The 17,549-nt window shown below is 35.2% G+C and overlaps 1 protein-coding gene across 1 annotated transcript; it reads right to left on the bottom strand.

The window, feature by feature from the left end:
* Positions 1–25: 25 nt before the first annotated feature.
* On the bottom strand, positions 26–16,816 carry LOC131695831 (mucin-4-like; the record flags this gene model as incomplete). Its single annotated transcript, XM_058984368.1, has 2 exons — positions 16,538–16,816; positions 26–3,524 (listed from the first exon to the last, which is right to left on the bottom strand). Coding segments are annotated over exons 1-2 (3,778 nt in total), but the record flags the coding sequence as incomplete, so codon positions are not given.
* Between the last annotated feature and the right edge of the window lie 733 nt (positions 16,817–17,549).

Genomic DNA, 17,549 nt, shown 5'->3' with positions numbered 1-17,549 from the left:
TCGGTGGTTGAAATGTCCATAGTACTTGATAGGTCGGTTGTAGTCAAAGCTGCAGTTGTTGTATCATAATCGGTTGTTGTGGTTGGAATGCTTGTTGTTGTATATTGTTCTGGAAACAAACTTATTATCGGTGTACTTATATCAGACTCATCGCTGTTGTATCTAACATCTAATAGTTTGGTTGATGCCTCATATGATAGATCCAAAATAGTTGATTTTACATCTTCAGCTGCCGAAGTAGTTGTTTCAAAACTTTCCCTGTTTTTCAAATCCGAAGTTGCAGTTAGTCCTGTAAGTTTTTCCAACTGTACATCGTGATTTGCTGTAATTGGCGTTGAAGCAGTTGAAGTTACTTTTTTTAGGTTTCGTTCTTTTTTGTTAGTTCTAGTGGTCACAATTCGAATCTCACTGCTATCATTTTCTTGGCTATCCATTTTTATTAGTGCATTGAGTAAAGCTTTTCTTGAATCCTCCACAGTTTTGTTATAATCGTCATCGCATGTTTGAATAAGTAATAGTATGAGCCTTCTAACCGATTTGTTTGTGTCTGCTGTTTTCATTACATTCATTAGGTGGTTTGCTTCTAAGTCATTTAAACCCCCAAACATTTGGTTTGCCTTTCTTTGCATCGTATCCATAAGCTCATTTTCATTAGATTCTTCTTCACTCAATCTACTATGTATGCCGCTTTTCCCACGACGTTTGGTAGACAGCGTAGAACTGGTTATTAAAGGCAACTCCGCACTAGTTGGTGTAGTTGAAGTAATCAAAGTACTAGTCGATTTTTCCTGATTTCGTGGGAGATACGTGAGTGCATTCAAAACAGTCGTTTTGGCATCTTCTTCAGTATCCATAAGACCATCATTGATGGTGAGTGGATCAAGAAAAACTGTATAAGATAGCGTTGTTTTCGAATTGGGGGCTATTTTCCCTGTATCTGGAATAGACGCAGTAATGATGTCAGGGAATGGAGTAGTAGTTTCGTTGATTTTCTCATTTGAAAACTGTTTTGTAATGTAATGCCCTTTTGTCACACTTGGAACCGGTGTTGAATTCGAAATTTGCGGGATTGTCGAAGTAATTCGTTTGTTTTGGTGCAACGCATTGTCCAAACTAAGAAAATTGTAAATAGTTTTAGCCTGTTTTCCTGCTTCGACTTGATTTCGTTTTGTGATAATAGACTGACTCTGAGCTCGTTGTAACTGTTCGTCATCGTCTAAGATATCTTCCCGATCTGGTGGCAAGAATACGACACTTGGCTGGTTAGCTAACTTTTGGCTCTGAGGTGGCAGAAGTTCGAAGTATACTGTTGGAGAGGAATCCGTAGAAGTAGTAATTGGAGTTAGTTCTTCTCCCCAACGAAGCGGTACTGCTTGGGTATCAAAAAGTGCGGTCGGGTATGTATCAGTACTATTCGCTGGCTTAATATTCTTACCGTAAGGAACGGGAGTTGAGTTTAGTTGGTGTCCTCTATTGATTGGAAAGTAACTATTATTATCATGTTTATCCCCGAGGTCTTCGACACTTTCAACTACTTTAAAAGCTGGTGGCTTAAGAGTTCCTAATTCTTCGTTTACTTCATCAGCCAACTCATTTTTGCTCTCTGTGTTTATATTTTTCAGTGATTTCGATTGACGTTCAATATAAGTAGCGCCAGTTTTTCTTATGTTATCAATTATTAAATTGGAAGCTGGAGATTTGTTATGGGTGTTGCTAGGTTCCAAATTCACCATGAACTGCGCAAACGTTGTTGTAGATGGAATTTCTGTTGTTACCTCTAAATTCCCACTTGTGGTTTCCCTTTTCACAGTGGTTGGCAACGTTATATCGGAAAAGTCAAGAACTTCTAAATCATCTGTAACCGTTCGTGGAGCTGGAGTTATTTGCTGACGTGAGGAAAAGTATGTCGCTTCTTCTGTTGAAATATCTTCATTTTTGTATATTCTGTTATCGATTTGATTAGATAATCTGAAATAAGTAGGTCCCTTTGGTCTGATTTCAGTCAAAATACGGCGGAATGACTCTGGATCTTGTAGATAAGCAGATAATGCATGTGTAAATACTTGCGCCAGTTCCCGAATTTGTGGTGATCCGGAAGAGCCGAATATAGGGTGTCTTGAAAATTGTCCATCAAGATCGTTTCCTGATTCATCTTCAATACGTGTCTGAAACCTCAAAGATTCTGTAGTAGGACCAGAATCCTTTGAATCGAATAGTTGTTGGTATTTATCGATCGTTTTTTTGCTGAGTAATGAAGGGCTTATAGAATGCTGATTGTCCTTTGGTTCAAGGCCTTCCGTTCGTGTACCCGTTGTTATTGGGCTAATTGTTGTTGTGGTTGTTATTGTTGTTACATCTCTTCCTGAATCGTTTGCAAAATATAGGGCTAATGAGTGCAATGCATTGGGTCCCGATGAAGGAGGCACGTCCACTCCAGGTCGATTTTCCAATACAATTTCTGATATCTCGAGATCTTGTAATGTTTTCATCATTTTTAAAGCATGTTCCACAGCCCCTGAAACAGTAGGCGATGCTTGTATACTAGGAGTGGTATTTTCTGTAACTACTTTATTGGTTACAGCTGGAATAGTGGGGGTGTAGAATGGCTTGTCCTTTGCCTTTGTACTTAGCTTTCTCGCCGTTGTGTAGGCGGGGAAATTCGAATTCTCTGAATTAGAACTGGGATGTGGCTGAGAATTACGCAATTCAATATTGAATGCCGGTTTGCGATCAGTTTTCTGATTTAGTGTACTAGTTTGATGCGTCGTACTCCCGCGGTTGACTGAGGAAGACGTTGTTGCTCTTATCGTTTGCTGCCTAGTTGTAGTAGATGTCATCGGAATTTCAGTAGCTCTAGTGATAAACGGTTTAGCATCAAAATTAAAGGAATTTTTAAAACCAATACCCCCGCTATTATCTAGAACTTTTGCAGTTCGATATAATTCCTTTTCGTTTCTATTAATAAATTTTGCAGGTCTGTCATAACTATTAGCGTCAGATTTATAGTTCAAGTTATCCAAATTTTTCTCTGGCAATGGATAGTTGTACCCATTTAGTTTCTTACCACTACGTGCAAACGCAACCGTTTCATCTGTTGCTTGGATTTCCTCTGAGTTTGTTTTAATATTTCTAGAGCTTTCGTTATTTCTAACATTATTTCGTTTTAAAGAAATGTCCTCAAAGTCGATACTTTCATCTGATTGTTCCACGATGGTGTCCATGCGACGATTGAATTCGAGTGCGTTTAAATTAGTTCCCAATTGTTTATTGAGAAAAGCGTGTTTGCGTTGTATGTTAAGTGAAAGATGCTCTGGTGATGTTATGGGTTGTGGGATGGGATGTCTACTCTGAATCCTAGCCCGCTGAGCTTGAGTAAGCATCTCTGAACTTTCGGCGTAGTGATTGGGTGCTGCTGCACAATCAACTTTGAACCACCAATCACAAATCAGATCCAACTGTCGAAATATGGTACCGTTGGGACACAGGAATGATATTTTTTTGCCCTCATCACATATGTGGAAGACCTGTAAAATAAAAATAAAAATGTCAGTGATTATGTATTCGACATAATGCTAATGCTCAAATCGGATGCATTGCTTCAAAGTTGCAGTTCTTCCTTTGTAGTACATTGTGCGTTAAAACTTGTACGGATGTATTATGACCTCATATATATATATATATATATATATATATATATATATATATATATATATATATATATATATATATATATATATATATATATATATATATATATATATATATATATATATATATATATATATATATATATATATATATATATATATATATATTTATATAAGCCCTAAGATACCGTATAGTACAGAAACAAATGAATTGCTTGCAAAATGAGAGGCAGATGTCGCCACGCACGCCAACAACGAAGCAACCCTGCATCGATCAGACAGCAGCAACTGTCAGCGCAATACACACGCATACCACCCGTCGTCGAAGAAAATCTTGTTTGACGTGAGGAAGTAGTAACGTCAGAAAATAGCAGACCACCGATGTGGCAGTTTTTCACCAAGAAGTTAGTGCCGCGGAAAGTATAAACGGCCGGAAAACAACCCGGAGTGATTCGATGATTGTCCAGTGAAGGGGACAAATCAGGCCAACAACGAACGATTGCACGCGACTCGGTAAGCGTTGGCGAAATACTGGTGACGGGCCATCGAAGTCAGAAAGCCGCTCGGACGGTACGACATTGCCACGTGAGGGAGTTAACCTCAAAACGACGGTTCGCCGGCGACGCAACCGGTGGCGATTGGCGAACAAGGACCGATAAACCGATAAGGACTGAGGATTAGCGATCAACTATTTGCTCAAGACACATTCCACGGACTTGTATCGCTTACCTCATGAAAATAAATCTGCTAATATAAGTAAAAGTTGTTCTGAAATATGTTGGTATAGGTTTAAGGCTCCCAAATCATTGATATATATAAATTTTTTAAAAGAATTTCATGACGCTCGTCAATAAAACCAGTAATACATTTAAGACTCGTTTTTAAAAATTGAATAGATTTTCCCGTGCCACACCGATATGCTCGTAATGAAATTAATTTGGAGTAATCTTAAATGCCATTTTATTGTATACATATTGTACAAAGATTTCATCTTTGGACGCAGATTTTTTGAGTGAAAGTATTGCCGGATAAAAGGGGGGCAAAAATTGACCATTTTTCGTTGTCCCCTAACGCAAAAATCGTGTTTTTTTCAATTTTTCACGAAAACAATGCACGATATCTATGAAATATTTTCAGAATCTATTAGCACTCATCAATACCTTTCTAAAAATGTGCTATTTGTATATAACAAACTTTGAAATCGTTCTTTCACAGGGGTGCACTGAAGTGTTGTCCCCTAACGCTTTCCGTTACATTACGGTAAATCCTTCTGCAGAGATACTTTGGAGCCTTCAGAACAGGATATAGACATCAAAGATATAAGCTACCTATTTCAGAAAAAGCGCAGCCATGCAGTGGTATGAGTGGCCTAAGGGGTGGAAAGAGAGAGAGAGGGGGGAGGGGTTATGCCATTAACGTTGTCCCCTAATGCAAAAATCATGTTTTTTTTTTCAATTTTTCACGAAAACAATGCACGATATCTATGAAATATTTTCATAATCTATTAGTACTCATCAATACCTTTCTAAAAATGTGCTATTTGTATAATTACAAACTTTGAAATCGTTCTTTCACAGGGGTGTGTTGAAGTGTTGACCCCTAACGCTTTCCGTTACATTACGGTAAATCCTTCTGCAGAGATACTTTGCTACCTATTTCAGAAATGCTATAAGCTACCTATTTCAGAAATAGCGCAGCCATGCAGTGGTATAAGTGGCCTAAGGGGTGGAAAGAGAGGGGGGGGGGGGGGTTATGCCATTAAGGGGAAGGCCTACCTTATAATATCACAAAATAATCGAGTATTTATTACATCTATCAATGGATAAACTATCTAAGAATAAATCAACAATTTCAGAACAGGGTTCAAGATATGGAATGGAACGAAAAGATATGGAATGGAACGCAAACAAGTATGAGAGCGCATGGAAGAATTTGGTCATAGGGAATAACACTCACTTGTCCGCCTTAAATATTCTTTCAAATTGACACTGTTCAACACACGATCGAGAAGAAGAACCAAAAAAAAAAAATGGCGAAAGTTTTGGGTTCCAGGAAACCCCTGGTGAAGATATTTTTGAAAAAAATTGGAACCGGGCTTCACAGTTTAAAACCAAAGTTTGTATGGATAACTAGGGGTGTTCAAGAGGCAAGGTATCAATGAAAATGGTCATCATAAATTATCGCATAAAGTCTTACATAAAATGCTTATTAAATCGAAAAAGTAATCTATGTAAGTTTTTAGCTCAATCGGACATCATTAAGGGGGTGCTGCGTTTGAATATTGTTTTCATAATATAAGAAAAATCCAAACACAATTGCACTAATAGGTGGATTAAATTTTTTTCAATATTTGGTTTTTATGTCAAAGAACCTTCCGCAGGAAATAGCCAATAAAATAACGCAAACATCGAAGAAATCCGGCATGTCATTCTTGAGTTATGCGATGACACACGGAACCATTTAATTCTTGTATATAGAGATATCCAGTAAAAGGTGCATATATGAGATAAACACCATTGCACTAATAGGTTGATTAGAAAAATTTCAATATTTGATTTTTATGTCAAAGAACCTTCAACAGAAAATAACCAACAAAATAACGCCAAAATCGAAGAAATCCGTCATGTCGCTCTTAAGTTATGCGATGACACACGGAAACCAATTTATTTTTATATATAGAACCATTCCAGCGTTAGGGGATAACGTTTGCACGCATTATGCAACTGTTAACAGCTTGTCGTTTGAAAAATCCTATGATGTACGCTCAAAACACTTAATTGAATTCATTAAAAGTCCTAACACAACGTTAATGTTATGGGTTCGGTGTTTTTCAGGTTGTCATTTCATTCTGAGAGGTGAAAATGTCGCGTTAGGGGACAATAGAGCAAAATATTGATTTTCCAACCTACACTTGTATTTATCAAAAAAACCTGCTCTATCTCAAACTTGAGAGCACCTATTTGTTCTAGAAATTTGATCATCGATAGTCACAGAACAATACTGTATACATAGATTTTTGTGCTTTCATGAAATTTTTTTCACGACCGTTGCAAACGCTGCGTTAGAGGACAACACCAAAATGAATACAAACGGTTGCATATGAAGTGTTGTCCCCTAACGCGACCGAAGTGTTTGTTGAAGCTCAAACAAAGCCAAGCATATTACCGCTAGACATGTAAATAACTCAAAACAAAGATTGAAATACCAAACTAGATGTTATTCTAGTTTCACCTTCATGTGTATTTGACAAATGATATTTAGAAATCAAATTAATATGGATTGAGAACAGGCCACACCGTATACCACAGTGTGGCCCGGTATAGAAGAGATTGTAGATCGCCACTTTCTAATCGTTCGAAAAAGGTGGTTTCAAGTAGTTTTGGTAAGTTGAATACATTATTGACATCGGAAAATATAGTAAATAAAATTAACTGTTTATTAGGGTGACTCAACAAATTTTTATTTTGTTGACCAAATAAGTTTTTTCAGGCAATTTTAATGTGCTGACTTTGTTTTTTAACATTACAAAATCTTGAAAAAAAAAAAATTTACTGTTCATTAGGGCAGATCAAAAAACGTCATTAGTGTGGTTCAATATTTATTTTCTTGTTGCGTTAAAAATAAACAAATGTGACACTGAAGCAACTCAGCAAAGGTAATACTCAGTCTCAGTCAAGCAGTTATGATATTTACATATTGTATATAATGTCGTGAAAAACCAGTAATACGGTTGAAGTAAAGATTTCGAAATAGAATATCGCCCTTCCAGTTCAACCTCTGGCGTTTGTTCAACCGTTTCTATGTAGACAATAAGTGCAAGAAGGCACTTAATAGTAATGATTGTGGAAATTAATCAAATTGCATCCGTTTTACGCGATTTTTGGAAAAGAAGTGAAGGACGCAGCTTTTTGAAAATTTAGATATATTAAGTATGAAAAAATTGTTAAAAATTTGCACACAATTGCGGTCTTATGGGTCAGCTGGCCGGCTTGTCACTGAATTATCTAAATGATAGAAAACTGGAGAATTTCGTGAAATTGTATCTTTTATTTGCGAATTCTGAGAAATGCGTATCCTCAATAAAAATTTGACTTTAACGTGCTATAAAAACATTAAAAAGTTGTGTTAAACTACGATGTTTGGTTCATGTAGAAGAAAATCAATTCCGAAAAGACAAACCGTGGTTTGTTCCAAGTGGTCAATAATAATAAACTGTGAAGTCCCGTTCCATTTTTTCAAAAATTTCTCCACGGTGCACAGTGGTTTTTTTTGCCAAAAACACGCGATTAATTATTTACACAAAAACGGTCAAGTTTAGATCAATAATGTCTTCTGAAAGTTTTATCAGTATTTTAAGACCTTTCTTCTGGTTTAGTACATTGATTGATTAATCTCCCTAAAAGTGAGATATTTTTCTCATTTTTTTAAAATGTATAGTTAATGAGATCGTATGTTCTGCAATATTGTAGAGCTACTTTTTGCGAACAACTTTGCTTAAGAGTCCAAAATTGTATATTCAATACTTGTGAAGTTATAGTGCCTTGTTTGTGGATGGCCCCTTAAAATCATTTTTTTAATATAACTTTTTTGGTATCGTACCTATGAATTTAGAATGTTCTACAAAGTTATTTGCGTCAATGTCATCCGCAACTCTTTAGAAGAACGTTTTGTTCTAGCTCTTCTATCTTCGAAGTTATTTAGCAATTTTTGAAAAAAATAGTGCTTTTTCCAATAGCAATAACTTTTGAACGGGCAAAAACGGGCAACCAGCTATAGTTATAAACCTTAGTACAACAAATGAACTACAAAATCCAATGTATTCCATTTGTCTACTGTTGTCTCCAGTGCTGTTATGGACGGTTTAGGAAGTGCTTTCCGCTGTTTAGTATGCATTTTTCAGTAAGTGGAATTGTTCATCTGTTCCTCGCTGGATTCTCTTTTTACGTATGCGTGTGCAGGAAAGAAATTAAGAGAGAGAAAGAGAAAGAGAGAGAACAAGAGAGAGAAAGAAAGAGGGAGAGAAAAAGAGAGAGATTGGAGAGGACCGCTAAGCGCATAACTTCTACGAAATCGCCTTTAAGAAAATCAGTGTTACACAGCTCCGAGATGTAGCAATCCTTGACTGTTACTAAGGGTAATGCTCAAAACTAGAAGATTCCCGAACTTCGACGCGGTCACGTGTGCGGGAGAGTGTCTGTACACGTTTTTTCGTACATTCAATGATACGAAACGTTTTAAGCGATACTAATTTAAAGGGATTTTCATCAAAATGTGTACAGTTGGAATGTAAGGTAATTGATTGAAACATAATTTCTTTATATACTTAGTATTCTTGTTTATTGAAAAGTACACTCATTATACTATTTAGGTACCCTTGATAAACGTCACTTGTTTTCCCTTTGGGTTTCCGCGAGAGAAAGTATGAAAATTGGTTCTGTAGTTCAACAAGTCTTTCAATATTATAACGTTGACGGACATAATATGCCCGATTTTGCCGCTGGAATAATGCAAATAGTCAAGAAGTCTTGTATTTATTTCAAAAGACTGTGGATCAAGCATAATCGCACAGTAACTAATGTTTTTAGACTCTTAAGACTTTGGGTGCTCATAACTCAAGTACACAGAATTTTCTTGAAGGCGATTTTTGCGCGATTTCGCAGAAGTTATGCGCTTAGCGGTCCTCTACAATCTTTCTCTCTCTCTCTCTCTCTCTCTCTCTCTCTCTTTCTTTCTCTCTCTCTTTCTTTCTCTCTCTTGTTCTCTCTCTCTTTCTCTTTCTCTCTCTTAATTTCTTTCCTGCACACGCATACGTAAAAAGAGAATCCAGCGAGGAACAGATGAACAATTCCACTTAATGAAAAATGCATACTAAGCAGCGGAAAGCACTTCCTAAATCGTCCATAACAGCACCGGAGACAACAGTAGACAAATCGAATACATTGGATTTTGTAGTTCATTTGTTGTACTAAGGTTTATAACTATAGCTGGTTGCCCGTTTTTGCCCGTTCAAAAGTTATTGCTATTGGAAAAAGCACGTTCTTCTAAAGAGTTGCGGATGACATTGACGCAAATAACTTTGTAGAACATTCTAAATTCATAGGTACGATACCAAAAAAGTTATATTAAAAAAATGATTTTAAGGGGCCATCCACAAACAAGGCACTATAACTTCACAAGTATTGAATATACAATTTTGGACTCTTAAGCAAAGTTGTTCGCAAAAAGTAGCTCTACAACATTGCAGAACATATGATCTCATTATCTATACATTTTAAAAAAATGAGAAAAATATCTCGCTTTTAGGGAGATTAATCACTCAATGTACTAAACCAGAAGAAAGGTCTTGAAATACTGATAAAACTTTCAGAAGACATTATTGATCTAAACTTGACCGTTTTTGTGTAAATAATTAATCGCGTGTTTTTGGCAAAAAAAACCACTGTGCGGTGACTTAGTTGGAACCGTAAATCTCCGCCATCTTTTTATTTGTTCTGCTCCCAAGCCTAGTACGTTGGAAAAATTCGATCAAAAATATCCATTTCACTTAAAAGATGCAAATTTTCAAAAATTTCACAAAGCTTTGGTTTTAAACTGTGAAGTCCCGTTCCATTTTTTTTTCAAATACTCCTTCACGGTGATTTAGTTGGAACCACAAATACCTGCCATCTTTTTATTTGTGCTGCTACCAAGCCCAATTCGATGGTAATTTTTTTTTTCAATCGTAGGGCTTTACAGTAAAATTTTCGATTATCAAATCATTTTTCAAAAATTTCCATATCCTTGGATCTAAAAAAAATTATAATTTGTTTTCAGCGGTTTTCGTTTGATGCTGATGCTTCATGCTATTTTCAGACATATTTCAATTTTTTTTTTCGATTTTCAACATTTCATGTACTCCCCCTTTGGATTTTTTCTTATATTATGAAAACAATATTCAAACGCAGCACCCCCTTAATGATGTCCGATTGAGCTAAAAACTTGCATAGATTACTTTTTCAAATTAAAAAGCATTTTATGTAAGACTTTATGCGATAGTTTAAGATGACCATTTTCATTGATATCTTGCCTCTTGAACACCCCTAGTTATCCATACAAACTTTGGTTTTAAACTGTGAAGCCCGGTTCCAATTTTTTTCAAAAATTTCTTCCTGGGACCCAAAACTTTCGCCATTTTTTTTTTGGTTCTACTCCCCGATCGTGTGTTGAACAGTGTTATCCCGTCAATTTGAAAGAATATTTAAGGAGGACAAGTGAGTGTTATTCCCTATGACCAAATTCTTCCATGCGCTCTCATACTTGTTTGCGTTCCATTCCATATCTTTACGTTCCATTCCATATCTTTGAACCGTGTTCTGAAATTGTTGATTTATTCTTAGATAGTTTATCCATTGATAGATGTAATAAATACTCGATTATTTTGAGATATTATAAGGTAGGCCTTCCCCTTAATGGCATAACCCCCCCCCCCTCTCTTTCTCTCTTTCCACCCCTTAGGCCACTCATACCACTGCATGGCTGCGCTATTTCTGAAATAGGTTGCTTATATCTTTTATGTCTATATTCTGTTATGTAGGCTCCCAAAGTATCTCTGCAGAAGGATTTACCGTAATGTAACGGAAAGCGTTAGGGGACAACACTTCAGTGCACCCCTGTGAAAGAACGATTTCAAAGTTTGTTATATACAAATAGCACATTTTTAGAAAGGTATTGATGAGTGCTAATAGATTCTGAAAATATTTCATAGATATCGTGCATTGTTTTCGTGAAAAATTGAAAAAAAACACGATTTTTGCGTTAGGGGACAACGCAAAAATGGTCAATTTTTGCCCCCCTTTTATCCGGCAATACTTTCACTCAAAAAATCTGCGTCCAAAGATGAAATCTTTGTACAATATGTATACAATAAAATGGCATTTAAGATTACTCCAAATTAATTTCATTACGAGCACATCGGTGTGGCACGGGAAAAAATATTCAATTTTTAAAAGCGAGTCTTAAATGTATTACTGGTTTTATTGACGAGCGTCATAAAATTCTTTTAAAAAAATTATATATATCTATGATTTGGGAGCCTTAAACCTATACCAACATATTTCAGAACAACTTTTACTTATATTAAAAGATTTATTTTCATGAGGTAAGCGATACAAGTGCGTGGAATGAGTCTACTCATCAACTTGTGAGAGTAACTAACATGATAAAGTCAAATATCTCAGAGAGCTATTCCACTGGAGTTGCTCTTCTAGACATCGGAAAAGCTTTCGACAGTGTCTGGCTCAAAGGTTTAATTTCCAAAATGTGGGATTTCAATTTTCCAATTCACATAATTAAGATAATTAAAAATTATCCTACTAACGGTACCCCACAGGTTTCTTATCAGAATTATAAATCTAATAAGCTAATAAGCGTGCTTTAACGGGACGTGTCTCTCAAGGGTCAAGTGTCGCACCAATCCTATACAATATTTTTACCCCTGATCTTCCAAGTCTACCCACAGGCTGTAAGAAAACACTTTTCTTTGATGATACTAGTATCTCAGTCACTGGTAGGAGTCTTCGTGTTATCTGCAGTCGACTGTAACGAAGCTTGAATATTTTCAATGATTACCTGAAAAAAATGGAAAATTTCCACTAATGCGGTAAAACACAATTGATTGTGTTTCCGCATAAGACAAGAGCTTCTTCACTTAAACCAAATCATAACCATATTATTAAATTTCATACCGGCTTGAACCTTCGTTCGAACCGGTCACAAATCTCGATAGCTCCTGGTTTACCTAGAGTTTTTCAACAGTCTTTCTCAAGGCTATCTATATTTTCGCTCGATCAGTCTTTCTCAAAAATACCTACTTTTTCTACCCAATCAGTCTTTTTCAAGGGAGTGCGTGTTGAGTATCGGTCATGTTAGTGGCGTAGCCAGAAATTTGGTTTGGAGGGGGTTTTGATGAAAATCGCAATTTTTTTGAAAAAATGCTAAAATTTAATATGAGTTTGATAAATTATTGAAAACTCAAAAACATAAGTAGTCTAACAGATGTCATTCCTGTCTACAAACAAGAAGGATCAACATGGAACAGTTTTCAAACCTCTATAGATTATTTTCTTGTATAATATGTCAATGAAGTCAAAAATTGCGATCTTTTAAAGTGGGATAAATGATCTGAAAAATTTTCAACGTTCAAGATCACCTAATATAATAATCCATGACTTTGAAGGTTTGACAACTTCGGGAAGTTATCAACATAAAACAGCGCCTGCTTTGATATAGAAATTTTAGTGATTAACTCTCATAGAGGTAATTATGGTGAATTAATTTTTCAAAAATATTAAGAGACATGGTGCCTTCAGCAAAGTTTTTGATAATGTCATTTCAAACAATTTTGTTGAAAATATGAAGGCTACATGAATTCAACATATAGAGATTTAAATGGACTGGGCCTGCTATATTTATTCTTAGTGAAGAAAAATTTAGGTGAAAACTTTTTTTTCTGCGCTACGGATAAAATTGTTGGATGGAACTGAAACTTGCGTTTCGACTTCATCTCATCAGAATCCGACACTGACTTGGTGGGCGGACTAAGCTTGCGCCGAATTGATGCTAGCTCCTGAAAATGGAATCACTCTTTGTGTTTTTGAGTCCTTTTAATATCTGGGAATTATTTGTTTTATATCCAGTTCCCTTATTTTTTTGTAAGCTTCAAAGGCACCTTGAACGCAATGTGAATTTATTATTTAATTACCGCAGAAGAGATTTATCAAATACAGTAATTTCAGAATAGCTTGTTGTAAAGGTGTTCTACTACTATATTTCGATACTCTGAATATGTGGGATATTTATGTCTTTGACAAAGTTGTTTGAAATAGCACTTTCGAAAACCTTGCTGGAGACATTAAGTCTCGACCCAAATTTGGTTGAAGAGTCATTCTTGTCTATAATTACTTCTAGGAGGATTAACCGTCAAAATTATTCTATCAGCAGATGAACAGTTTTACGTTTTGAAATTCTTCAATGTTACTTAACATCGAAATTTGGCAGTTTCGAATGAATGTGATCGTGACCGTTAAAAATTTATCGAGCATTAATTTTACTTTTCTTTATTAGTCAACCTCACAACTTGCAGTACTAGTGTAAGTTTGTCTTACTTAGAATGAATTATTTTATTCAATATTTAGTTTTTATATGCATGACGATTGCCATGCATACATCGATACATAGTACATAGGGTCATAGCGTTAGACGCCTGGAGTGACAATTTGCTGCGCCGTATCCATGTGCCTTGCACGTCATCAAATGTGCAGCGTCGACAATAGACCTCGGTGATCGACCGCTCGAGTTGGTCACCGGTGTGCTGTGCGAATAAAGTTCGATTGAGTACAGTCGAACTTTATATAGCACGGTATAATTTAATTAGTGGGACGTCACACCTATCCCCTACAGAAAATGATGAGACTTCAGGTGAAATCATTTTATACACTCCAGATGCCTATAAAATCATATCTTAGTTTTATAATATTTTTTTTTCCATTTTTTCTTCTTTTCTTCTTTTTTTTACTTTTTTTTTTGTTTCTAAATAATTAAATTTTGCACTTCTCGGCAAGTGCTGAAAGTAATGCAATCGTTCCCTTCCTTTTACGAGGATGAAAATATATGATTTTCTGTATATAATATTTTGTAGGTTTTAGTTGTTTTCAAGGTCTTACCACTAATGATACGCATTGGCAGGCTTAATGTTTTTACCGTTTCACTCAGTTTCTTGTTTTTTTGAGCTAGTATCATGCTGCTGGTTAGGCTTATTCTAATTTTGTTAATTTAAGGTAACCACAGTAGTCTTATCAAATCATAATAAAATTAGATTTGTGGTTATTTAATCACTCTATTTTTATGCACAGTTTGTTCTTCTTTTGTCTCACAATGTTCTATTACAATGTTGGGATGTAGGATGTTTTTTATAATAAATGGACCTGAATATACTGGATCTAATTTCCTTCTGTTCTCTATTTTTAACCAAACTTTGTCGTTAATTTTTACATTTAATGGATTTGTTTGATCGGCTTGATCTTTTATTCTCATAACTTTGTTTTTATTTAGTAATCCTCGAGCTTTGGAAACTGTTTGTTGAATTTTGAATTTTAGTTCCGAATAATAATGTTCATGATTGTAGACTGGATCTATAGTGTCTGCATTTTTCAAATATAATGGAAAGTTAACTGGTTTTCCAAATACAAGTTCAAAAGGAGCAAATTTTATATCTGAATGGGGTGAAGTATTGTAACAAAAGGCATAGTATGAAATAAATGAGTCCCAATCATTGCGCTCTTCATTAATGAAATGTCTTAAGTATTCATTAAGAAAACGATGATTTCGTTCTAAGCTACCAACTGTTTGAGGATGGTAAGCAGTTGCAAAGTTATGATCTATTTTTAATATTTTACATACATTTTCAAAAATTTCATTCTTATACTCAGTTCCCATATCTGTTTTTATTGCAGATGGACAACCGTATATAAGTACAAAACTTTCGCTACTGTTATAGCTTGCTTATCCACTAAAGGTGTGATAATTACATATTTGGATAAATCGCATTGCAAAGTGAGTGCATAACGATTTCCATTATTTGTTTTGGTAAATGGACCTACCGTGTCGATTGATATCAAATCGAACACTTTAGCAGGTGTTGTTGTGTGAATAAATTTTTCACTTGTTTTCATTTTGTGTTTATTTTGTTTACATAGAATGCATTGTTTGACATAATTGGTTATTGTGGACTTCATATTCGTCCAATAATAGTTTCTTCGTAATTTCATCAATAGTTTATTTATACCTACATGTCCTCCCAAGAGAGTATTGTGGTTTTCAGCTATGATGTTTTGAATATCTATTTTATTTTTTATCACTGCAGCTTTTTTATATAGTATTATACAGACGTCTTTTAATGTTTCGTTGCAGCTTTCTTTAAATTTTTGAACGTTCATTTTTTTGAATATAATGCTGCTTAATTCTAGCGCTAGTTTCTTTATTGACATTTTCTTGGCCATTTCATTTATTTGCTTTAACGCATTTTGGACATCTATAACATTTTTTTTGTAAGTAAGTTGCACTGATGCTAACTCTTTTTTCTTTGTTTTTGATGTGATTTTTATTGATATTATCGAATGGCGCATTTCAAAGACCAATTTTGGTAAACTGAAAGCGTCTATATTGTTGACAGATTCATAAGCCCTGAGGTGATCAGTCTCAGTAGCATTATCAACTGTTATTTTGTTTTGGTCGATTTTCCCAGTTCTAGACCTAGTTTGAACTGGCAGGACAAGTAGTACTTCAGAATTGATAGTTACGCGTGAAAGAGCATCAGGTACCGTATTATTTTTGCCTTTCACGTATTCGATATCAAATGAGAAGTCTTCTAAATCCGTTCTCATCCTTGTTAATTTGGAGGATGGTTCTTTCATCGAAAATAAATATATAAGAGGTCGGTGATCAGTTTTCACTAAAAAGCGTCTTCCATATAAATATGGTCGAAAATGTTTGATTGCCCAGTGGATGGCTGTTAATTCTTGTTCTATAGTAGACTTATTACTTTCTCCTTTGGTGAACATTCTACTAGCGTATGCAACAGGTAGTTCAGCATCGCCATGTAATTGAGATAACACAGCTCCGCATGCTAATTTAGATGCGTCTGTGCTTAAAATAAATTGTTTATTGAAGTCCGGAAATTGTAAAATTCTTGGTGACATAAGCTCTTGTTTTAATTTTTCAAACGCATTTTTACACTCTTCACTCCACTTGAAGACTGCATTCTTTTTCAGAATTGCATTCAATGGAGCGGTTATATCAGAAAAGTAAGGTATGAACCTTCTGTAATAATTACAAAATGCGACAAAACGTCGTACTTCGTCCGCATTTTGGGGTACCGGATATTTTTCAATCACGGAGAATTTTTCCTTGTCAGGTTGAATTCCTTCGGCGGATATATGATGTCCTAAATAAGTAACATCTGCACAGAAGAAATGACATTTAGCAGGATTTAGCTTGAGATTAAATTGTTGGAGTTTGGTGAACACTCTTTCTAAATTTTTCAAATGGTGGTCAATAGAACATCCAATGACAATAATATCATCGATGTACAGAAAAGCACATTCCGGAGGAAGACCGCTTAAAGCTATAGTCATCATCCTTTGAAAACTATTGGGCGAGATTGACAGTCCAAATGGAAGTCTGTTAAACTCATAATGCCCTTGATGTGTGGAGAAGGCTGTTAACTTTTTTGAGTTTTTGTCTAGTTCGATTTGATGAAATCCTGACATCAAATCAAGAGTCGAAAAATATTTCGCTCTCCCAAGTTGGTCCAGAATATCATCTATTCTAGTTAGAGGAAATTTGTCGGCTATAATTTTTTTGTTAAGTTGACGAAAATCACAGACTAAACGGTGCTTTTGATCTTTAGTATTGGATTTTTTCGGTACTAACAAAATTGGTGTGTTATAAGGTGACGTGGAGTCTTGAATAATTCCTTTCTCGAGTAAATCATTAACTTGTTTCGTTATTTCAGCTCTGTGAACTTCAGGAGTTCTGTAGTTTTTTATGTATACTGGTGTGTTGTCGGTAATATTTATATTTTGTTTATAAAAGTTATTGCAGGTTAGCATATCACCTTGCAAAGAGAAAATATTATTAAATTTTTTGCATAATTCTATTAATTTGCCTTTGGCTTCAGCATTTACACCATCAATATTTAATTCTTTCATGAGATTTGTATTTCGGTTTTCCTGGTCAACATCTTTGAACGTATACATTGTATATTGTTGTAGAGGGATTATCTGTTTAGTAAAATTTTTATCAATTATTACTGCTTTATTAGTTGTGTTAATGAATTTAGCTATTGCATGTTCTGAATTAACGATA

This window comes from Topomyia yanbarensis, unplaced genomic scaffold (genome assembly GCF_030247195.1).
Source record: "Topomyia yanbarensis strain Yona2022 unplaced genomic scaffold, ASM3024719v1 HiC_scaffold_580, whole genome shotgun sequence".
Lineage (NCBI taxonomy): Eukaryota > Metazoa > Arthropoda > Insecta > Diptera > Culicidae > Topomyia > Topomyia yanbarensis.
Note: the sequence above shows the minus strand (reverse complement) of the source record. Positions and strands in the feature narration are given on the sequence as shown.